General features: G+C 39.6%; 1 protein-coding gene across 3 annotated transcripts in view; it reads left to right on the top strand.

Annotated features, from left to right (window-relative positions):
• Chd2 (chromodomain helicase DNA binding protein 2) overlaps positions 1-24,881 on the top strand; it is an 80,303-nt gene that overhangs the window by 17,812 nt on the left and 37,610 nt on the right. For all 3 annotated transcript variants that reach the window (XM_042698492.1, XM_042698491.1, XM_042698490.1), the window contains 15 exons: positions 34-120; positions 1,690-1,751; positions 3,958-4,065; positions 6,902-7,042; positions 8,599-8,732; positions 9,896-10,121; positions 11,037-11,137; positions 11,777-11,821; positions 11,986-12,164; positions 14,198-14,322; positions 16,421-16,637; positions 18,461-18,550; positions 19,355-19,545; positions 22,349-22,537; positions 24,208-24,370. In XM_042698492.1, the coding sequence (XP_042554426.1) occupies positions 34-120; positions 1,690-1,751; positions 3,958-4,065; positions 6,902-7,042; positions 8,599-8,732; positions 9,896-10,121; positions 11,037-11,137; positions 11,777-11,821; positions 11,986-12,164; positions 14,198-14,322; positions 16,421-16,637; positions 18,461-18,550; positions 19,355-19,545; positions 22,349-22,537; positions 24,208-24,370 (2,058 nt within the window). The remainder of the gene's footprint in view (positions 1-33; positions 121-1,689; positions 1,752-3,957; positions 4,066-6,901; positions 7,043-8,598; positions 8,733-9,895; positions 10,122-11,036; positions 11,138-11,776; positions 11,822-11,985; positions 12,165-14,197; positions 14,323-16,420; positions 16,638-18,460; positions 18,551-19,354; positions 19,546-22,348; positions 22,538-24,207; positions 24,371-24,881) is intronic.

Here is a 24,881-nt window from a genome sequence, read left to right as displayed (position 1 = left end):
AAGGTGCTTATACATAGTTTATTAATTTTGCAGATGTGGGAAGAATATCCCGATGTGTATGGGGTCAGGAGGTCAAATCGAAGCAGACAAGAACCCTCAAGATTTAATATCAAAGAGGAGGTAAGATATGAAGTTTTAAGGGCATTCATTATCTATTTTAATTTCCTGTCTAACTTTATCCTCTGGGACGCTGGATTGCTTTTCACCTTTAATATGAGTGCACTCTGAGCATGGGAGGTTTTTGACTCTTCATGGGACCTTCCTTGGAAGGCAAGATGTTAATTTGATTATAAAAGGAACTTATCAAAGTAATCATACAGTAGTGAACATTTCATTAGAGTGTTAGCTTAATATTCAGAACTGGCCTTGGCTATTTTTGTTCTTAAAATTCTCAGTAAAATTGTAGCAAGGGCTTTCCTTCTAAACTTAGATTTTGCTAAATAGTAGCTTGTTAGTTGAACAAGTAGAACAATGGAAATAGATTTGGGTTTATTCCTGAGAAAGGAAAGAGAGGGGAATGCTTAGTTTTATCTTGTTAAGTTTCCGCAAATTTGATTTCCCAGCTCATTCATTTCCAGGGAATGAGTTTCTCACATATTTACTCGCATCTAATGGGGAGAGCCAATAGACGGTATTGAGTTCACTTATCTATAGAAGCAGACCTCTCTTACGTTCCTCAGGTTGTGCGATGGTTTTGTAAATTATTACCTCTTTAATAGGACCATAGGCTTGATTCTGAGGAGATGCTCCAAGGGGCAGTGGATGTCCCCTTTCTGCCTTTTAGGAGGACTTTGCTATTCTTAACTATGTAATATGCTTCTGGTGAAAGTTAAATATTGATAACTCAAAGCTTATTGGGATGGGTGTGGAATTTTAGTAAATATGCTTTAAAAGTTGAATTCACCCCAGAGCCGGCATTACATTTGTGATGCTTTGAGTTTGGTGACTTCTGGCGTTTGCTTTCCTGTCCCATGTTGTCTGGAACTTGGTAACCCCATCACATGGTTGTTTAAACCTTTTCCTCTTCTGTATATTATTAATACATTCTTAGTAGGACATGACACTAACAGCAATAGAAGCAGTTTGCCATTTTACTAATTTCAGGGCAAAAAGCAGTTTTGTGACTCAAACTACTCTTTGGCCTAGTACTATTGGCAGGACACTTTTTCAGTCATCATTTAACACACTCTATGAATCTAGAGTGAAGGGATCAGCAGAGCCCCTTAAAGACACATTGACTAAAGGCACTGGCATTTTCACTTGATATTTGTAGCATCCATTTTGTGACTTTAAAAATTTTTAAGACTTACTAAAATTAAGCAAAATTTAAAATTCTATTTCTCAATCTCATTCACCAGCCACATTTCAAGTACTTAGAAGCCACCAGTGGCTGGTGGCTATGGTACTGGATCTTGGGATAGAGAATATTGACATCATTGCATGCAGTTTATTGGGTATTGCTGTTTTGAAAGTCAAGCTAAGATAAATACTTCCTGGCTTTGGAGATATTTAATAATAACATACTGATTTTTCAAAAGAGGAGACTTAGCAGAACCAAAGTGCTTCGGTTTCCGTGGAAAATCTCATTGAATAATGCTGCTGAATAGATTGTTGAGCCAGGAGATAGCATGGTCCCAACGAACTGTGAATTAAAGTCTGTAATGGTTTTCCTCCCCCCATACACTGAAGGCAAGTAGCGGGTCTGAGAGTGGGAGCCCAAAAAGAAGAGGCCAGAGGCAGCTGAAAAAACAGTAAGTCTTTTCATGGGGGAAATGAACTGGTACTTTTGAACCTGGTACTTTTTGAACCTGTTGCCCTTCTCTCTCCAGTCTGTCCTGGGTCCCAGCATCTTAATCCCATCTTTTAGATGCCTGGGTTTCTGTTTGTCCTTCTTGTTATAGTGATGGCAGCACTGAACCCCAGGACTTGTGGTTTAACACACAGAAGGGGCCCACATGTGTTTGGCAGATGATGATTCCTTTGGGCAGACTCTGGCTACCTTTTCTATTTATTTGGCTAGTTAGATTAGCTCAGTTCATTTTTTCCTTAAAAAAACCTGGCTACTGAGGAGGCTGAGATCTGAGAATCACAGTTCAAAGCCAGCCCAAGCAGGAAAGTCTGTGAGACTCTTATCTTCAATAAACCACCAGAAAACCGGAAGTGGTGCTGTGGCTCAATTGGTAGAGCCCTAGCCTTGAGCTGAAGCTCTGAGGGACAGTGCCCAGGTCCAGAGTTCAAGCCCCACGACCAACAAAAACAAACAAAAAAACCAAAAACCTAATAAGCATTTGCTATTCCTGTTAAGTAAAGGAATAATAATTTTAAATTTGCCATTTTTTGTTTTCATTTTTAATTTAGGCCTCCATTTTAGTATGAATTACATTCTGTATTTATACTTTCCTTCTTTGTCTTTCTCTCCAAAGTACCTTCTGTGTCAGACTGATAGACTGTTATAATTCATTTCTTAATTGACTTAACAAAGGGCCATATGTATTTACATTTCAAAGGTGAACAAAAAAGTTGTAACTACACCAGTGGCTCATGCCTGTAATTACAGCTACTTTGAGACTAAGGCCTAGATGATTATGGTTCAAAGCTAGCCTAGGCAGAGAAGTCCAAGAGACCCTCCAGTTATTAGATATTAGATGGGAAGTGTGGTATGAGTGGTAGAGTACCGGTCATGAGCAAAAAAGTTGAGCCTTGAGTTCAAGCCTAAGTTCTGGCCCAAAAAAGTCACAGCAACAGAAAGTGGGCATGAGAACAGACAGTGCTAGCAGAATTTGAGCAGTGTCCTTTCATGGAAGCCTTTAATTTTTCCTCCTAAGTCTCCACCTTTTTCAGGCATCAGACAACTCCTGTAGTTTTTAGGATCTCAAAAATGTGCAAATCACCTCCTCTTGGAATATCCTTGGATGATATTTTCACTTGTTCTTCTCCGAGGAATGACATTGATTTGTCCTTTCAGTCTCACAAGTATCTTCTGCACAGCTCTACTCCCTGCAGAGAGGCACAGTGCTGATGGTTTTGTTTGTAGAGGAAACCTCAGTTTTTTCTGGATACTTCATGTTCAGTAGCTATTATTATTATTTTCTTTGTCCAACAAGTGAGAAATGGGTTATGTCTTGGGATTTCTTGTTTGGTTTTTAAATAAACTAAAGCTGGGTTAGAAGGATACCTTTAAGTTATGGCTCTTAAACCATCTTTCTTTAGGTTGTGGCTCTTTGATATCCTTATGAACTACCAAAAAGTAAAAGAACTACCTACTTTATGCAGTAATTTTTACAAACTACATCTTGAGCTAAGCTGATATTTAGTAAGGTAGTAGGTTTATCATTAACAAATACAAGTGTTGTATCCTTAAATGTTTCCAAAGACAAAATATTTAGTAAGGGCCTGGGTATGTAGTTAAGTGGCACAGCACTTAACCTAGCATAATGTGAGACATAGGTTCAATAACTAGTAATAACCAAACACAAATAACTCTATGAAAAGGTTATACCCAATATCAGCGTTGTGAGTTTTTTTTTAAAACATTCAAAGTATTAGAGTTTACTTGGGACCCTTTGAATCAGAAACTCTGTAACTAGGATCCAGTCTTTGTAAACATCCATTTACATGGTTCTCATGAATGCTATGCTTTGTGAGCCATTAATCTAGTAGGTGTTAGGGCTTCAGTCTGGTCACTCAAATGGTTTGAAAATACATCCCAATTTCCTTATTTATTTATTTATTTGGTTAGTTAGTTAGTTATTGAGTCATTTACTCACTTGAGCTAATAATATAGGAAAAGATAGTGTGTAGCCTAGAAGGGATTATAACCAAAATCATCTCTTTGAAAAAAAATGACATGTAACTATGTATGTTCTGCTTTTTCAATAATTTTGTTGACATTTGTCTTACAAGATTGATTAGCTTGAAGAAGTCTTTTAGAAAGTGCTGTTTTGCTTTTGATTGCAGAGAAAAATGGAAGCGGGAGCCCTCAGAAGATGAACAGGAGCAAGGCGCCAGTGCAGAGAGTGAATCAGAGCAAAAAAGAGTCAAGGCCAGAAGACCTGTCCCCAGAAGGTGCACTGTTTGCTTGTGAAGTCTCTGCTTGGGATGAGCTTAATTTGCCTTCCATGGGGAAGGATGGTGTCTTGCTGGAAGAGAGTTACTTCGGATGAGTGTGATTCTTAGTTCACTTCCTGAGAAATGATGAATAGCTACTTAAATCTCTTGTGACTAGATCTATTGCATGGATATATTTCTTTAAAAATTTTTATTTTTTGGTCAGTCACAAGGCTTGAACTTGGGTCCTGGGCACTGTCCTTGAGCTCTTTTGCTCAAGGCTAGTGCTCTACTACTTTGAGTCATATTGCTACTTCCAGTTTTCTGGTGGTTAGCTGGAGATAAGAGTCTCCTTCTTCCTCTGAATAGCTGGTGTGAGCCATCAGTGCATGGCTCCAATTATCTTGCTTTTGATGTAAAGTGTTGCTAGGTAACCCACATGCTGGTCTTGAAGTAGTGATCCTCATGCCTCTCACTCATCAGTGATGGGATTATAGGCATGAGCTGTCATGCCCACTCTGCATAAATGTTTTTGTTTTTGTGGTACTGGGGATTAAACTTGGGCTTTGTGCTGGCTAGGTCAGTGCCTTTCTCTTGAGCCACAACCTGGTATACACATAGATGTATTTATGAGACAGTAAATTTTTGTTTTTTGTTTACCATGGGATTTTTTTTTTCTTTTGTCAGTTGTGGGTCTTGAACTCTGTGCCTTGGCACTGTCCCAAGGCGAGCACTTTACCACTTGAGCCACAGCACCACTTCTGGTTTTCTGGTGGTTTATTGGAAATAAGACTCTCATGGACTTTCCTGCCCAGGCTGGCTTTGAACTGTGAGTCTCAGCCTCCTGAGTAGCTGGGATTACAGGCATGAGTCACATGCCTGGCAGGATTTTTTTTTTTTTTTTTTTTGAGAAGAGAGTGTTCGTTGTGGAGCTTGAATTCAGGCCTGGCTTTGAACCATGATCCTCAGATCTCAGCCTCCTGAATAGCTAGGATTATAGGCATAAGCCACCAGTGCCCAGCCTTCATGGGATTTGTATTACTATTTCTCATTTGTGTTTATTAATTGTTTGAAACTGTGGGCTTTATTATGGCATTTTTCTTATGTATATTTCATGTATTTTTATCATAATTTACATAGTTGGAAAGGATGGTCAAACACATCTGCAGTGTGTTGGCCAGGAGACAGGTTCGTTGAGGGATAACTAATTTTTAATTTTCAAGCACTATTTGTCTGATTTAATGCAAACATTATTCATATAATATATATAACATGAAGCAGAGAATGTAATTTTGTAGAAACAGGTAGATTGAAATGACAGTCAATATTGGTTATATTTGACCAGATGACAACCTAACGTAGTGATGACAGATGAAGCAAAGCAGAAGGTAGGCCCCAGGAAATTTTACAGAGTTTCTTTATGAAGTACCCACATAATGGTTGTAGTTTGCCTCTTGGCTGGAAGAGCCTACAATCACTTGCCAACCCTGTCCTAGGTAAGGCATCTTCTCTGCTCCCATCCCCATCGGGGAGAGGTATCCACTGGCTATTTGTTTTACACCTGAGTTAAAGCTCTGAGGACTGAAGTGTCACTTTTAGATTTTTCTCCCACGATTTATTAAATCCTTGATCGTTTGTCTAGGGTTGGTTATGATAGAGAAACAGTAACATGACTGAATTTCTGTCTCTCTTCTACCTCTTTCATTATTTTGTCATTAATATTTGAAGATTTTCTCTTGACAACTTCCCAGCTATGGTGTTCAGTCTCAATGGCATTGGGGTAGTGAAAGGGGCCATCTCCTCAGTATATTCTAGGAGGTCTGAGGTGGGCTGATTTCTTTCTTTTTTCTTTTCCTTTTGTTGCCAGTCCTGGGACTTGAACTCAAGACCTGTGCATGTCCCTGCTTAGCACTCTACCATTTGAGCCGCAGAACCACTTCCTGCTTTTTCTGTGTATGTGGTACTGAGGAATTGAACCCAGGGCTTCATGCATGCAAAGAAATCACTCTAAGCCACATTCCTATCCCAAGGACTGTTTTTTTTAGATATTCTTTCAGGTATATTTTGTGCACATCAGCAAAAGTGTATATATAGTTCTTTCTTTTTTGGGTCCGGTTGTGGGGCCTGAACTCTGGGCCTGAGTGCTGTCCCTCAGCTCTTCAGCTCAAGGCTAGTGCTCTACCACTTGAGCCACAGCGCCACTTCCGGTTTTCTGCTGGTTTATTGGAGATAGGAGTCTCACGGTCTCTCCTGCCTGGGCTGGCTTTGAACCGCGATCCTCAGATCTCAGCCTCCTGAGTAGCTAGGATTACAGGCGTGAGCCACCAGCGCCCAGCCCTACACTTTCTTATGTCAGGTGATTCTGATGAGCAGTGAGAAGTATTCACTCTTTTTTCCCATAATTTTGAAAATACAATTTTTTTTTTTTTTTTGTTGGTCATGGGCTTGAACTCTGGGCCTGAGCGCTGTCCCTCAGCTCTTCAGCTCAAGGCGAGCACTCTAACACTTGAGCTACAGTGCACTTCCGGTTTTCTGGTCGTTTATTGGAAATAAGAGTCTCACGGACTTTCCTGCCCCGAGCTAGGTTGCCTTTGAACTGCGATTCTCAGATCTCAGCCTCCTCAGTAGCTAGGATTACAGGTGTGAGCCACCGGCACCTGGCTACAAATTCTTTAGTAAAGTAGAATGTCTAGGATTGAGACCCAGGAATACAAATTTTTTACATTTCTCCAGTGAATTCTGTGTATGTCCGTCCTACTGCTTGGGGAGAGAGTATTATATAGATTGGAAGTAGGTACCAAATGATTGAGTCATAATGTTGCTGGGTTTTTTTGTTTGTTTTGTTTGATTTCAGAACAGTACCTAAACCTCCTGTTAAAAAGCAAACGAAGACTCAGCGTGGAAAAAGGAAAAAGCAAGAGTCTTCTGATGACGATGATGATGATGATGAAGCTCCCAAGAGACAGACTCGTCGAAGAGCAGCTAAAAACGTTAGGTCAGTGGTGTCTTGGAGGTGTCTGGGTGACACTGTATTTGCTTAGAACTTGGTTAAGTCAGTCTTAAGATAATAATGCATTTGTGTAGGCAAAATGAACAATTAGGTTCTAAAGTTGCTATCAGAAATCTGGTTCTCCTTCTTGGAAAAAAAAGGTGTTGAGCTAAGAGGAGTAGGACATTGCATTGCTCATTTTAAACTCTTTCAAGTTTATGTACCTAAGTGTTATTATATCTTAATTTTATAACATTCTTTCAAAAATGTGTTTCTGTTATATTTTTATTTCTGAATTACTTTTTTTTTGTGGTACTAAGGCTTGAACTCAAGACCTGTCCAGTTGTTAGGTGCTCTACCATTTAAACCACATTTCCATAGTTTTGAATCATGCAGAATTTTCTGAGATCCAGTGTACCTGTTAGGATTTCAGTATAATTTTATCAGAAGTTAATAATCATCTATGAAACAGTAATTAAGTAGAGATATGTGTAAACATTGATGTTTAACCCTAGCGGAATTGAAGGACATTTGAATTTTTCAAAGAACACATTCAGGTTTCTTTGTCCCATTTTGAAATGATGAAACTGTATACTAGAGACAATACTGGTTTGATGTCAGCAATTAATAACTATAAACTAGGATTGGGCTAACACATTCAAATATGCTAGTGAGTAGCTTGGCACTCTGTTTTACTGTTAACTGTACTGCATCTCGAATTATGTTTTAATTTCCTGTGAGTGTCAAACTATTTGTTGTTGATGTTACAAAACCTTACATTGTCTATTTTGCTATAGTTTTTTCTTTTTGGAGTTTTTGAAACAGGGTCTTGCTATGTAGCCCAGACTGGCCTTGAACTTGTGATCTTCCTGTTTTAGCCTTCAGAGTGCTGGGATTACAGGCCTCTACTCCTCCCTGCCTGGGTACAGTTTACATTTTTTGGTGGCTATTTGGAGATAAGAGGCCCATGGAGATAAGAGTCTCATTTTACATTTTTTTTGTTGGTTACTTAGAGATAAGAGTCTCATGTACTTTTCTAGCTTTGAACTGCATATCTCAGATTTTAGTGTACTGACTCTAGGATTATAGACGTGAACCACCAGTGCCTGTCTTTGTTTCGTATTCTTGTTATTGGGACACAAAATGGAGGATTCAAACATTTAATTTTAGGACCATTGCTTTCCTTTTGCCTAATGGCATAGTAGCATAGCAATTCTTTTCCATTATGTATGTATGTATTTTTTTTATGTGATAGTTACCATATTACTATCATAACATGTCTGCATGGTGATGATCTAATCCTAACGAATGAAAAAACAACTTGTGTCCATGTTCTTTTCTGTGTCTTGCTTACATAAATTAGTATGAGCACAATTTATTTTTTCTGCAGTGTCAGTTTGCCTTCTTGCACTGACCAGTGCAAGTATACTAGAAGTAGGACAGAAGGGGGTGATGAGACCACTGGGTGACAACTGTGTCACACAGTGTGGTTGGACCTTGTCCTGGTGCTGTTGTATCGTGGTGATTAGTTCTCATTTACTCAAGTGTTGTTTCTCATGCAGCTATAAAGAAGATGATGACTTTGAGACTGACTCGGATGATCTCATTGAGATGACGGGAGAAGGAGCTGATGAACAGCAAGATAACTGTGAAACTATTGAAAAGGTCTTCGATTCAAGACAGGGGAAGAAAGGAGGTTAGTGCTTCTGAGAAGTCAGTGACCTTGTAGTATCTGCTTAGGGTCCCAGAGTTGACAGATTTTAACTCTGATGTGATGAATTTCAGCTCACACCTGGATTTATTATGAAAGGGGGAAGTCTTCTGAATCCATCTGTGTGTTTCCGAGCTGAGAGCAGAGAGACGAAATCATTATGTCTTTGAGGTTTTATTTATTTATTTATTTTTTGGGTCGGGTCGTGGGGCCTGAACTCTGGGCCTGGGCGCTGTCCCTCAGCTCTTCAGCTCAAGGCTAGCGCTCTACCACTTGAGCCACAGTGCCACTTCCGGCTTTTTTCTTTTTGCTTATGTGGTGCTGAGGAATCGAACCCAGGGCCTCAGGCATGCAAGGCAAGCACTCTACCACTGAGCCATCTTCTCAGCCCTGTCTTTGAGGTTTTAAACAAATTAGCTGGTAAAGATGAGTGCTGATTTTTATAAAGCTGCTCATTAATTGTTTCTGAATCTTCCTGTAAAAATCAGTCAGCTCTTTCAATACATCTGTGGATATGAATGAAAGGTTTTAGAAATGACCATTTGAAATGTCTCAGAACTTACTTGCTTTAAAGTAACTTTTCATTTCAGAAATATTAAGTAATATGTAGTACCTTCTCTTCCCTGTGCCTGTACCCTCCAACTTTTTTTCCCCTTGAGCCAGAGTGTGGCTGTGTAGCCCAGACTGGTCTGAAACTTGTGTCCAACAGCTTCTGTCTCTCAAGAATTAGAGAATTATATATGTCCCCTTCCCCCCTTTTTATTCCTCATTCTGGCTGTACTTGAGGACCAGGGAGTTAACAGAAAGCTTTGGGAGGTGGGTTGGTGAGGAGAGAGTGTTTTTTGTTTCTGTTCACACTTCTGGTGACAAGGATTTGTTGAGTGGGAAGGATGATAAAAAGACAATTCTACTCTATTTTTCTTAAGTTTGGACAAAGTATTTTCTTTGATTCACCTGCAAACTTACAAAAAAATAGGGTTAGCATCTTGAAAATATTGGGCCTTACTGATAAAGTCTGTCCTACATTGTGAGCTTCTGCTTATGTTGTCAGACTCATTTGATGGCTTACTGAAGAAAGGACTCTTGCTGACAGTTGCTTACTTGGGCAGCTTTTTATTGTCTATTTTTGTACCTGAATTCTTTCGCAGCCACTGGAGCTTCTACTACTGTGTATGCTGTTGAAGCTAATGGAGACCCTAGTGGTGACTTTGATATTGAGAAGGATGAAGGAGAAATCCAGTATCTCATCAAATGGAAGGGTTGGTCTTATATTCATAGCACCTGGGAGAGTGAAGAATCCTTACAACAACAGAAAGTGAAGGGCCTCAAAAAGCTAGAGAACTTCAAGAAGAAAGAGGATGAAATCAAACAATGGTATATTTCCATCTTGCATTAAGAAGATAGTTACAGCATGAGGGAAGGGAAGCCTTTAAAATAATGAATGGAAAACAACACAGCTATTAAGGACCTCAGATTTTGCCTTGATCATCTGAGCATGTAGCCATATTTTGTGAGATTGTGACCTGAAGACAGTACTTAATTTTGTAGATAGCTATTAAGTTTTTAGAGTTAATAATTAACTTGCTCACGGCATATTATTTAGGCAATTATCTCTTTGGTGTTAACAGTAAAGATGTGAGGTTTGTAATTTGTTGGGAAGAGTAAGGCACAGAACAACTCTGCACAGGATTTGAATTTTGGTTGTCCAATTCCACAGCCCATCTCTAAGAACTTGGTTATTTTTCTGTGCATAGGCTGGAGTGGCTTAGATATAAAGCATCAATATTTTGGATTATGATACAGTTGGGTAGTGTGGAATTTGCAGATATAGTATGAGTTTTTTTTTTCCTTTTACTTACAAACTTGAACACAAGTGAAGTTTATTAAAGGAACAGATGGGAGCAAATACGTTTTCTTTTTTGTTGGCATGTGTATGTGCATGTGCTGGGGTTTGAACTTAGGGCCGCAGGCTAGACAGAGCCTGTCTTCAGCCTGGATTTTTGCTAACTAGCAAAAATCTTTTGCGATAAAAATCTTGCTTTTCCTTTGCTTCCAAGCACTTGCTCCTGTACCCAGCTTTCTGTTGATAAGATGTCTCCTGAACTTTTCTGACTATGCTGACTTCAATCCTCAATCCTCCAGGTCTTAGTCGTCCAAGTAGCTATGATTACTGGCAGGAACCACTGGCTCCAGGCATAAGTTTCCTGTTGTATCTTAGATTTTTGCTCTGAGGTATGTGTATAGAGCCCTCAAATCTGATTGGTATGTACTTTCTTGTCTTTTGCCCAGGTTAGGAAAAGTGTCTCCTGAAGATGTGGAATATTTCAATTGCCAACAAGAGCTAGCCTCAGAGTTGAATAAACAGTATCAGATAGTAGAAAGAGTAATTGGTAAGTACATCAAAACTTAGTTTAGCTGTGTTTAAACTCAAAAAATAATGTTGTTTGGTTTTAGGCTAAAGTAAAAAAACATGCATTTTGTAGATTTACTATTCAGTGCTGGTACTAGAACTTGTACTCAAGGTTTTTGTTTTTCTTGGTCATGGGTCCTGAACTCCGACCTGGGCACTGTCTCTCAGCTCTTCAGCTGAAGGCTAGTGCTTTACCACTTGAGCCACAGTGCCACTTCTGACTTTTTCTGCTTATGTGGTGCTGAGGAATCGAACCCATGGCCTCATGCCTGAGAGGCAGGCACTTTCCCACTAAGCCACCTTCCCAGCCTGAACTCAAGGTTTTTCATTCCTGTTTTAACTTTTTTACTCAGGGTAGTGGGTGCTCTATCATTCTAGTTGTAGATTTTTTCTTGTTATCTGGAGATAAGAGTCTGGTCAGTCTGCCGGGCTCGTTTCAGGTCGTGATCCTCAAGTCTTAGTCTCCTGATTAGCTCTGAGCTTCTGAGCTTCTTAATCTAATCTAGGGTTACAGATGGGAGCCACAGTTCCTGGCCCTAAACTTGTTTGCTCATAAATTTGGGTGTGTTCATGACAGTAGTGTCAGATAATGATTGTTAACTTTTTTCATTTTTCAAAGCTGTGAAGACAAGTAAATCTACATTGGGCCAAACAGATTTTCCAGGTAAGAGGTCTTTTTCTTAATTGTTAATGTTGTTTAGCATTTAAGAGTATTTTAAAATTTTCAAATTCCATAAAGTCTTGTCACATAGTTTTCGCTGGTTATACATAAAAAAACAATGTCACTCCCATGTTGAGTTGATGTACACATTTTTATATACGAAATAGCTCATAGTCGGAAGCCAGCACCTACCAATGAACCTGAGTATCTATGCAAATGGATGGGGCTGCCTTATTCAGAGTGCAGCTGGGAGGATGAAGCCCTCATTGGGAAGAAGTTCCAGAGCTGCATCGACAGCTTCCACAGTCGGAACAACTCAAAAACCATCCCGACCAGGGAGTGCAAGGTTAGCAATGGTTGATTTTTGTTTTTTTTGAGGGGCACGAGAAAGGTCTAGTTACATAGATAATGAGAGGCAAAAATATTACAAGAGAAAGTGATGGTTCCATGGCTGGGAAGGTGGCTCAGTGGTAGAGTGCTTGCCTTGCATGCATGAGGCCCTGGGTTCAATTCCTCAGCACTACATAAGCAAAAAGAAAAAAGCCAGAAGTGGCACTGTGGCTCAAGTGGTAGTGTGCTAGCCTTGAGTGAAGAGCTGAGGGACAGCACCCAGGCCCAGAGTTCAGGCCCCATAAGTGACAAAAAAAAAAAAAGAGCAAGTGATGGTTTTCATTTTGAAGTAAAGAGAGATGACATAAATTTGTGTAAAGGTTTTGCTATTGTGGCTGCAGAAATGCTTTCCCTTGATTGGAATTTATCTATTTGGAAAGTTAGTCTTCTTGGGTCTTACATGCAATAAACGTGTATCAAACATGTTAAAAACCATTGTGTGTGTGATTGTGGGTCACATGAATGAGAATCTACAGTCAGAAGTACAGAGGTAGAGAAGTCTCTGCGCTTCAGTGGTCATTGAAGGCTTTAGAGGACATTGGTGCTTCATCTGTCACTGGTCCTTAAATAATAGATTTCTGTTTGATTGCTAAGAAGGGCCCAGGGATTTTCCTCTCATGAAAGGTTTTTGTAGTAGAGAACTAGAGGAGAAAAGATAGGAGGAGAAAGGAGAGAGTAGTCAGAGGAGAGAAAGATCTCACACATGAGAATAGATATGGTGTTGGTGAGTTAAATGTATTTTTGTCAAAGCTTGTGTATCTTGACTGCTTTAAGGAAGGGCATCTTGACTTTATCCTATAGCCATCAGGTGCGCTATTGAGTAGAGGAGCAGGGTGGAAGCATATTGTATTTAGAAAGCTTCATCTAATGGCAGTGTAGGAGTCTGGTGCCCGAAGATCCAGCCAGTGAGATGTCATAGAACAATATGAATGAAGAATTAGCATGAAGGATATAACTGTGGCATGGAAGGATTTGGATGCAAGAATCATTGTGGGATGGTTTGGCTGGAGTAGATGGATGGCTGGTGTGTGGAGGGTGAGAATGAAGAGTCAGACATTCATTACTAGGCATTTTACATAGTGGAGCTGAAGTTATCCATGCCCTCATCAAAGGTAGGATGATGTCTCTTGTAATGGGCTCCATAGATCACTGATGCTCCTGAAAAACGATTTTTGTACTGAATAAATTTTTCTATAGATACGCATAGTTAGATTTTGGCCAAACTAAATTGACCACAGAATCCATATTTTTGTGTACATGGTAGAGACTGCCTTTCTTGAACTCTATTCTTCAAAACATTGTTCATAAAAACAGCATTTTTTCTTTAGAAAACTAAAGTAGGCGGATTGCATTTCAGAATTTTAAAATCTTACTATTGCAATTACAGGGTTACAACATTTACATATTAGAGACCATTTTAATGTAAGCTGTAGACTAAGATGACATAAAGACAACTGTGGGAAGACTGCAGACTCTCATGCCATACAGCAAAAGTGATGTAATAATAAGGGGCTATTTAATATTCTACACAAACTTATTTACAAAAAGGAGCAAGAGAAGTACAGGTTGTTCAATTTTAGGGTGAAATCTCGATTGTAGATGCCGAGAAAGGGGAGGTGGGAGTCAGCTGTGATTCTGATGTGAGAGTTTTTTTTACAATACATCACTTGTGGCTAATAATGGAAGCGCAGCAGGGAGAACACTTTCTCACACCTGGCCTTTTTTTCTTTTTTGTCAGTCATGGGGCTTGAACTCTGGGCCTGGACGCTATGAGCTCTTCAGCTCAAGGCTAGCACTCTACCACTTGAGCCACAGCGCCACTTCAGTTTTCTGAGTGGTTTATTGGAAATAAGAGTCTCACACACTTTACTGCCCGGGCTGGCTTTGAACCTTGATTCTCAGATCTCAGCCTCCTGAGTAGCTAGGATGACAGGTGTGAGCCACCAGTGCTCAGCTTACACCTGGCCTTTCTTAATCTCTGTTTTACAGGCCCTGAAGCAAAGACCACGATTTGTAGCTTTAAAGAAACAGCCCACATACTTAGGAGGGGAAAATCTGGAGCTCCGAGACTATCAGCTAGAAGGCCTCAACTGGCTGGCGCATTCCTGGTGCAAGTAGGTAGAAAATGGGTTTGAAGCTCTCCTCAGTGTTTCTGGCATTTTGATTGCTATCTTAACCCATGTAGGCCTTCAAAGTTTAACCATGAACCCAGACAGACGTGATGCCTCTATTTGTGGAAATTCCTTCTCTCACGTGTAAGCACTTAATTTCAGTTTTTTTAAAAAATAATAAAGCAGAGGCTGGGAAGGTAGCTCAGTGGTAGAGCGTTTGCTTTGCATGCATAAGGCCCTGGGTTCGATTCCTCAGCACCACATAAGCAAAAAGAAAAAAGCCAGAAGTGGCTCTGTGGCTCAAGTGGTAGAGCGCTAGCCTTGATCTGAAGAGCTGAGGGACAGCACCCAGGCCCAGAGTTCAGGCCCCACGACCGGACCCAAAAAAAAAATTGTAAAGCAAAAATTTTTATTTTGCAATTCAACTATAGTCTAAAATAAGCTTTCTTAAATTTATATTTTTACTTATACTTATTTTTTTGTGATCCTTCGTTTGAACTCAAGGACTTTTGCTTGTTAGGCCGGTTGAAGCCACTTAAAACATGCAGTTTTTTCTTCAACGCTGGAAAGAGGTGGTTTCTAGTTAGATTCATTTGTAATGACTGTTTCCGAAGCAAACCACTTGTTACTTTGTCCTGTAAAGTCTGATCCAATATTTAATATTTAGTTATGAAAATAGTGGCGCTTTAGTTGGTGTGACTGAGAACATGGGTCTCATATAATCGTTATGATTGCGTGGAAATAAATGATTTTGCTTTCAGAGTGCCTCCTGATCTTTCTAAAGGATGGGTAAAACTATGGGTGCAACAGGACTGACAGGGTCAGCACCCTTCATCCCCCTCCCTTGCAAACCCTGAAGGCAGGCAGGAATGCTGGTTGCTGTGTGCAGCCAGGCTGAGCGTGAGGAGCCCCCAGCTGAAGGCAGCAAGCAGGAATCCAGAAGAGCAGAACCACTGAGCTGACAGCCTGAGGGCGGCCACATAAACAGCGGGGAGACCAAGACGCAGCACAAAGCTGCCAATGATGGGAGCAGATTGAGAGCTGTGAGGGTCCCGGGCAAGCCCACATTTCCTGGGGTTAGGGAAGCGCTGAACCTGAAGCTCAGGGAGGACCCTGATCCAGACTTTCCTATTTTCTTTTTAAAAATGTCAACAGATTTCATTATGCCACTTTCATATGTGTGTGTGAAGGTTCTTCTGCCATATTCATCCTCATTCCCCTTCTCACTCTGCTACCCTCCAACAGAGCGTGTTTAATTCCCTGCCACTCATTTTTTACATGAATTGTACTAAGGGTCCAGACTTTAGTTTAAAGAGTTAAAAAAAATGTAACCTTATGTCATACATAGATTCCTGATTTCCTGCCAAAGAGCTACTTTGTAATTCCCATAAATTTGCTAACTGGCTGTTTTTATTTTCAGTTTTTATCACATTTGAGCAATTTTTAAAAGTTAATACTGTATTGGAATCCATGAAAGCAATGTTTCTCAAACTGTGGTCCACAGAATCCCTACATCAGACTTCAAATTAATACCAAGAACCTGGAGTCCTTTTCTGGTTGTCCTTGCCCTAGGCCTAGGGTGAAGTCTAGGGATCTGATCTTTAGACGTCCTCTGCTTAAGCTATAGTTGGTTTATTTGGATAGAATGTTAAACACCTTGGGCATGGAGTGGAACGGAGAGATGAGCAGTTAGGGTGAGAGTTAGGGTTTAGGATATGCCAGCAGTCTGCTCATGGTGTTTGTATGGATAGAACTGAGGGTTACAGGCTTGTATACATCTATAATAAAAGCTGCCTTCTCTGTTAGAAGGGTTAGCCCCTGAATGGTTACATAATCCAGACCTCATTTGAAGATAAAGAATATATGTCTGACTAAACTTTGATAATCCTATTTCAAATATGCTTATAGATGACTTGTTCTGCCATCATGGCTTCTTTTATGTAGGAGTCTTTAGTAATTGTAAATGAGGGGAAATGTGTCTAAGGCCCCATAGGCTGCCTTTCTCTGCTGTCAGTGTAAAGCACTGGTCTTGTTGGTATTTGTGCACACAGTTTGTTGGTGAACTAATGATTGTTTTGTTTTTACTTTTTTCTTACTGCAGAAATAACAGTGTAATCCTTGCTGATGAAATGGGCCTAGGGAAGACCATCCAGACCATATCATTCCTCTCCTACCTGTTCCACCAACACCAGCTGTATGGACCCTTTCTTATAGTCGTCCCTTTATCCACCCTCACCTCATGGCAGAGGGAGTTTGAAATCTGGGCACCAGAGATTAACGTAGTGGTTTACATAGGTGACCTGATGAGCAGAAATACGGTGTGTAAACAAAAAGAGTTGGGTTAGAATCTGTGTTATAAATGTATTTGGGAAACTGACCTAAGCCTTTTGTAGAATTATTTATAAAAATCTTCAGTGTGCTGTGTCCCCAATATTACGATTTATGTGTATAACAAAGATGCAATGCAGATATGTTTTAAAACCTATGCATACTAGATTATAAAGAAAAAGAATAGAAGTATATGCATAGGAATCTCTCTCAGTTGGATTGCAGTGTTATTTTTCTTGTCTTGCAGTGTTAATTTTTTTTTTTTTTGTGGCACTTGAGATTGTATTTCTAAAACTGAATTGTATAAGATTGTAAACTGAGATTAATACCTTGTGAAAAGTTAATACAATTGCTGTTTTAGCAGAGAGATATAATAGTTGTTCTTTAGAATTGTTTCCCAACCTCTTAAAATGGTGAGATAATATAACTTATAAGAAAAATGAAAGAAAATACCTTTAATGTGGTACCAAACTTCCATTTAGGCATCCTGAATTAGAACACGGTGACCTAAATTTATCTTTGTTTACCAAATCTTTTCTTGGTAATTACTAACTTTTTATAAAGTACTTGTCTTGGGAAGTTGGAAGTTTGATGTATATTACTTGTAATCTTCTTGAGAGTATTCAGAGCTGATGGTAGTCTTTCCAGGTTACTGAGGAAGACATTGACATTGACTGAGAGAATCTGATCCTTGTCCCTAGGGCAGCTAGAGTATGGTAGCAATGGCATTGAGACATAGATGTATTTGGTCCCAGAGCTCTGTTCTTTGGCTATTTTATGTAAACATGTCTCTGGGAGATTGCTTGTAGTAAGAGTAAGCCGTCAGCAGTTTGTATGTATGCTGTTAACATTTTCTTACTTTCAAGTGTGTTTTTAGTAAACTATAATTGAAATGATCAAACTTGGGCTGGGGAGGTAGTTCACTGGTAGAGTATTTGCTTAGCATGCATGTGACCCTGGATTTGATCCCCTGCACCTGGGAGGGAAAAATCATTGTTCTTCAAAAAGCATAGCAGATTTCTTTCCCTTAATCATTTTCTAAGAAGATAGATGTTGTTTCATTAATTCATTAAAAAGAGCATCTAGCAAAAAACTTAACGATGATGAAAAACAGCTGTAATCATTCCTTCCAAAGGTGAAAACAAATCAAGAAAGTAAATTAAGAAATTGTCCTGTTAGAGTTTTCTTTGCGTTCTCCACTCTTCTTTTTGTCTGATCATTGTTCTGATTTCTATTATTAGCCATTTTGTTTGTTGAGTACTGGCCATACTTCAGTGTGGATGCATTCGTTTTGTGTTTCTTACACTGACATTTTTGTTTATATGAAATTGCATTTTTATCCTGTAAGTCTTCCTTTTCTTTTTCTTGGGAGACCTGTCTATTCTGATTAATGAAATTTCTGATGGAACCAGAGGTTAGAATTTGTTTTACTTCTTAGTAAAAGTATTGCCCTACCTTGAGTAAGTAATGAAACTCTAGGTAGCAAGGAGATTCTAGGGACCTGAGAGAGTACTATTTAGTTGAGTTCATCGGGAATTAATTACTGATAAATACATATTATTGGTAAGATATTTGAAGGGGGTCTGTTTATTTGAATTGGACAATGAAGTATTTACTGTTTAGTGATCCATATTTTAATTGTCTTACTGCTGTACAATTGGGTTATTTAAGTCAATCAGCTCAAATTGTACAGGCTATTCATTAAATTTTGATTGTTTTTTTATGTGGCATGTTCCTATTACATCTATCATGAGACTTGTTTGACAAAGAAGATTGAAATAGAAATTATCTTAAATACTGTTTTCTCTTTCAGATACGGGAATATGAATGGATTCATTCCCAAACCAAAAGATTGAAATTCAATGCACTTATAACAACATATGAGATCCTCTTAAAAGATAAGGTATGTGATTAGCCACTAAAAAGCTAAATGTGATTAGCAACTAAAAAGCTAAATCTTATTTAGTGTGACTTGTCTGAATAGTGGGGCCTGTGCCTTCCACTTGCCATTTTTCTTACTTGTTAAAAGCAAGCAAATGAGCAAACAAGTTCCTCAAAGCAATAAGATTACAAATAGAAATCAGGACCTTAAGTATTGAAGAGGAACTCATGTTGCCGAGTCCACTTGAATTATACCGGAAGACTGTATTTTGGCCAGTAAACTACCTGAAAATGATTGTAGTCAGGGAAACTGGGCTTGAATGCCATCTTGGGCATCTCCCCCGCTATCATTGTTGAGGTATTTCTCCGGACGAGTTTATATGAATGGTCTCCTTTTAAACAGTTACAAAGTAATACATGTGGTAATAATTAGAGTAAATCAAGGTCATTTTGGTAACTCTAGTATTTCTGTACTTCAGAGTTAAGATGGGAAATAGACAAGAAAAGAATCTTAGAATGCAAAAATCACGTGGGTATTTTATAGTTTTTGTTCTTGTTTTTGCTCAGCATACCAGTTTCTGTGTTCTTGCTTGGGACCTACAGTAATTCCTGGTTTAAGAGACTGCCCATACCTTTTAGATGACGAGGTGCTCTTTAGACACCAATCTGACAGTAAACAGAAGAGTCCTAATACATAAGTCAGTGAAGAATAAATGGGTCTTTGTGTACCTTTGTGATGGTATTTGTACAGAGCTAATTAATGCTTGAAAGCACTATTGGGTTTCTTTCTGACCTGGTGGCTCGTTCTGTTTTGTTTTCACTTCAGACTGTGCTGGGCAGTATTAACTGGGCCTTTCTGGGAGTGGATGAAGCCCATCGGTTGAAGAATGATGACTCTTTATTATATAAAACTCTGATTGATTTCAAGTCCAACCATAGGCTCCTGATTACGGGCACCCCTCTTCAGAATTCCCTCAAGGAGCTCTGGTCCTTGCTGCACTTTATTATGCCGGAGAAGTAAGCTCCTTCCTGTGTATTTCAAAAGATGCTAAGTTTGTCTGAAACACTAGTGCTTTTTAACATTTTTAGTAGACCATAGGGAAAACAGATGGCATAGTTTGGGAAAGCAAAGCATTAAATGGAGGCAGAATCTTTAGTAAGAACTTCTGTAGGTACAGAGGGCACACATATTAGCCAGTTAAGGAGGAAAGCAAAGTACTGAAAGTTTGAGTTCAAGCATTTGGGAAATAATTGTTAGGTAGGAAACAGGAGGCCTCTTCATTGGTGTATTAGGTAATCAATGTATTGAAAAGGATGTCAGCAAGGTATAAAGTTGGACTAGTGTTAAAATACTAATACAAATATTTGAGAACAGAGAATCAGTTATAGATTTTATTGATCCACTTAGTAAAAGAAGTATGCAATATCTAGTACATTTTTTATTATTTATTTGTACTTTTTTGTTTGTGTTTATTAAATGTTTTTTTTTTCCTTTCTTTTCTTTTTGTGATGGGGCTTTAGCCCAAGACATTGTACTTGCCAGGCAAGTGCTTTTGCCAACTGATCTACATCCCAGCCCTTTCTTTATATTTTATGATTAGTACATTTTTATAGGTGAGATGGTATATACATTTCATAAAAGTTTAAGTTGTCTTGTAGAGTACAGTGGTAGCTTAGAATGAAACCCAAATATTTATTCTTGGTAGCACTGTACCTCATATCACGTGTTCTATTAATTACTGTGCTTCGCCATTCTGATCCCTTTCTTTTTTTTTTTTTCTTCTGTCACCTGGAATGCTCTTTTTTCACATGACTGCCACTTGCACTCCCACCTAGGCTTATATGATCCCCCTCTTCTCAGAGGTCTTCCTGGACCTCCTCGACTCACTCGTCAGTACCCCATCTAGCATGTCTCTTTGTTTCACTGTGCTTGTGAAAATACTAGGGATCTTGTTGCTTTAATCAGCACTGGTTCACATAGCCTAGACTTGTACCTGGCTTGAAGTAAACAATTCAGTTAGAAGTTATGCACATAATTTATATACATAATTTATGTTTAACTTTTAGAAACTACCTGCTGTTTTCAGAAGTGACTGTACAGTGCACATTCCCAGCAGAAATGCTTGAAGGTTCTAGTTCTCTATGTCATCACCAGAACTTGGGTCGCTTGTCTTTGCATTCAGCCATTCTGGTGGTTTGTGCCTCTTGTTGGTTTCAGTCATTTCCATGATGACTGATGATGTGTAGTTGTTTGCCACTTATTCATTGGCTATTTGGGTATCCGTAGTGAAATATCTGTTCCGATTTTTTGCCATTAAAAAAACTGTATTTGCTGGGTGCTAGAGGCTCATGCTTATAATCCTCGTTACTTAGGAAGCTGAGGTCTGAGGATCTAGACTTAAGGCCAGCCCACACAGAAAAGTTCTAGAAAATCTTATCTCCACTCACCAGCAAAAGGCCAGAGGTGGAGGTGTAGCTCAAGTGGTAGAATGGTATCCTTGAGTGAGAAAGCTGCAAGCAAGAGCTTGAGGCCCTGAGTGCAAAGCCTAGTCCACTGCTGGTATATGTGTATGTGTTCTCACACACACACACACACAGAGCCATGCTCACAAAATGCTGGTATATGTGCATGTGTTAACACACACACACACACACACACACACACACACACACACACACACACACACACACACACACACACACACACACACACACACACACACACACACACAGCCATACTCACAAAATGTTTCTTTTATTGTGTGCTGAAGACTTTTTCCTTTTATTTTGGTCAGTTGTGGGGCTTGAACTCTGAGCCTGGGCGCTGTCCCTGAGCTCTTCAGGCTAGTGCTCTACCAATTGAGCCACAGTGCTACTTCTGGTTTTTTGGTGGTTAATTGGAGATAAGAGTCTCATGGACTTTCCTGCCTGGGCTGGCTTTGAATTGTAATCCTTAGATCTTAGCCTCCTGGGTAGCTAGGATTATAGATGTGAGCCACCAGTGCCTTTTAAAAAGTATTATAGATATAAATGCTTTATTAACATATCCTTGGCAAATATTTTGTTCCAGTGTTTGGCTTGTTCATTTACTTAGATTTTTTTTTTTTTTGGGTCCAGTCATGGGGCCTGAACTTTGGGCCTGGGTGCTGTCTCTCAGCTCTTCAGCTCAAGGCTAACGCTCTACTACTTGAGCCACAGCGCCACTTCCAGCTTTTTTCTTTTTGCTTATGTGGTGCTGAGGAATCGAACCCAGGGCCTCAGGCATGCAAGGCAAGCACTCTACCACTTAGCCACCTTCCCAGCCCCAGATTTTTTTTAATTTAGAAAATATTTTGTTAGTTTCTAAAATCTACAGTTCTAAAACCTATAATTTTTTTACTCAAGAGCTAGTTCTAGATAAATTTTGTCTTTTTCTCCTAATACCATTAGGCCTGCTTGCCTGCCTGCTTGCTTGCTTGCTTTCTCTCTCTCTCTCTTTCTCTCTTTCTTTCTTTCTTTCTTTCTTTCTTTCTTTCTTTCTTTCTTTCTTTCTTTCTTTCTTTCTTTCTTTCTTTCTTTCTTTCTTTCTTTCTTTCTTTCTCTTTCTTCCCTCCCTCCCTCCCTCTCTCTCCCTCCCTCCCCCCTCTTTCTTTCTTCCTTTCTTCCTTCCCTTTCTTTCTTCCTTCCCTTTCTTTCTTCCTTCCTTTCTTCCTTCCCTTCCTTTCTTTTTTTCTTTCTTTCTTTCTTCCTCCTTACCCATTCATTTACTTGTAGAAGAAAGTTATAAAAATGACTTTTTTATTTGTGTAACTAAGTAACACTTGGATCCTTTTGTCCCTAGGTTTGAGTTCTGGGAAGACTTTGAAGAAGACCATGGGAAAGGGAGGGAGAATGGCTACCAGAGTCTTCATAAGGTGCTAGAGCCGTTCCTTCTCCGGAGAGTCAAGAAAGATGTGGAGAAATCTCTGCCTGCCAAAGTGGAGCAGATTCTCAGAGTGGAGATGTCTGCTCTTCAGAAGCAGTATTACAAGTAAGTGACTTCACGTTGGTTGACCTTAAAGGCAGTGATCAGTGCCATAGATCCATTAGGTAGGCAAGGCACAGAAACTTGGTTCTTTGTATAGTGACATCTCAACATAAATAGAAATTTAAATTTAGTCAAACACATATGTGCACAAAGTTTTTTTTCCCTTTGGGTAACCAAGAAGTTACACAGTGCTTTTCATTATATGAATGGACTGAAGTATCTGTTAATTGTTAGTACGAATGCACCTGCCCATATTCACCCGATCACCAAGCTTCTGCCGTGTACCAGGTGGTATGCTAAATATTGGGGATGGAAAGATGAACGGGACACATGCCTGCTGGGGGCCTAGCGTGGCACAGGAGACAGACCAGGGCTAAGTCATTATGGCACGTCGTTGTGTGACACTGCGGGCATGGGCAGAGCTTGTGTGGCTTCAGTGTGTTTGCTTACCTCTGTACTATTTGAAGGCGAGTACCTTGTTCCTTTTTAGTATTTCAAGTGGCATGGATAACATGTTCGGTTTAGACTACACGACATTAAAAATCCAAATATTGGTTTATAATGTACTTAGAATGGTCTGTCAGATTTTAATTTTCAAAAATTACCTGACCATATTGACTTTATTTACTTACCATATGTGTGGTGCTAGAGATCAATCCCAGTGTGTTAGGAAGTCATTCCACACTGCACTTCACCTGGAGCCTCTCAAGTTTGTTTGTTGTTGTTTTGGCAGTACTGGGGTTGCTAGGCAAGTACCCTTATCACTTGGGGTATACTTATATTCCAAGAAATACTCTTGAATCATGCAGACTTCAGACATAATCTTTATTTTCCATTTATTCATGCTTGTGTACACACCCTCTTAAGTTTATATATGTGTAACTGCTAATATCTAAGTATGTGTATCTCTATGTATGGAGACACAAGTAAATATGTAAATATATGTGTTATTTATATATATCCTTCCATCCATCTGTTGAGAGTTATTTAGTATTCTGTGTTCAACATGAGTGAACTGTCCACTAGAGTCCTTAACATTTCAGTTTTTACTGGAGATGTGAAGTACCACTAGTGACATGGGATATAGAGAAAAGCCTCTACTTTTGTGGTGCCAGTACTGGAGCTTGAGCTCAGGACCTCTTGCACTTGCTTCACATTTTTTGCTCAGGCTAGGACTCTACTATAAAGTGAGTTGCATCTCTACTACTACTACTACTACTACTACTACTATTACTTCTTTCTTCCTCCCTCCCTCCCTCCCTCCCTCCCTCTCTCCCTCCCTCCCTTTTTTCCTTCTTTCCTTCCTTCTCTCTCCTCCTCCTCCTCCACCTCTTTTGTTTTTTGCCAGTTCTGGGGCTTGAACTCAGGGTCTGGGTACTGTCTCTGAGCTTCTTTTTGCTCAAGACTAGAGCCCTCGTTTTTTTTTTTTTTAAATTGGAGATGAGTCTCTTGCATTTGTGTTGCCAAGTTGGCTTTGAACCTTGATAATCACTTTGCAACCTCATGGGTAGATAAGATTGTAGGCATGAGTCACTGGCTCCCAGCTTTCTCTACTTTCTAACTTTTGTAGGTCTCTTTTTGTTTTTGGTTTTCAGTAAGTTTTTTTTTTTTTTAAATCTTCTGGTACCTATACTATTTGAGTCTAATAGCATCATTATAACTTTATTTTGCAGATGGATTCTAACTAGGAATTACAAAGCTCTTGCCAAAGGAACTAGAGGCAGCACCTCTGGTTTCCTTAACATCGTGATGGAATTGAAAAAGTGCTGCAACCACTGCTATCTGATTAAGGCCCCAGAAGAGAATGAAAGGGAGAACGGGCAGGAAGTTCTTCAGGTGTGTACTGCCTCTTATTCATGACCACTTCTTCACAATCAAGTTTGTTTCTGTGGATGCTTTTATCAAAGGGTTGTTTTCTTCATTGATGCCCCTTGAAAAAGCGTCAAGAGAAGCTAAAATTAGAGAAAAACTGCATATGGTGGTGTACACCTGTAATCTTAGCCCTTGAGAGGCAGGGAAGGAGGATTGCTAATTCAAAGCCAGCTTAGGCTACACAGCAGGATACTTTCTCTCTGTCTCTCTCTCTCTCTCCTTGCCCCCCATGCCCATGAGAGAGAGGTGGATCACAGTTTAAGGCCAGGTAGGCATGAAAGTTCGAGATATTCCATCTTAGCCAGTGGCTTGGTGCAGTTCTTTGTTTTGTCTCCCACTGGCAGAGGAAAGCACAAATAGTAGGACTGTAGTCCAGGCCAGCCCAAATGTACAGCAAGACCTTTCTTTTTTTTTGGGTCAGTCGTGGGGCTTGAACTCTGGGCCTGGGTGCTGTCCCTCAGCTCTTTAGCTCAAG

This window comes from Dipodomys spectabilis, unplaced genomic scaffold (genome assembly GCF_019054845.1).
Source record: "Dipodomys spectabilis isolate Male_0828 unplaced genomic scaffold, ASM1905484v1 ptg000233l, whole genome shotgun sequence".
Classification (NCBI taxonomy): Eukaryota; Metazoa; Chordata; class Mammalia; order Rodentia; family Heteromyidae; genus Dipodomys; species Dipodomys spectabilis.
This window is presented reverse-complemented; position numbering and strand designations above follow the sequence as displayed.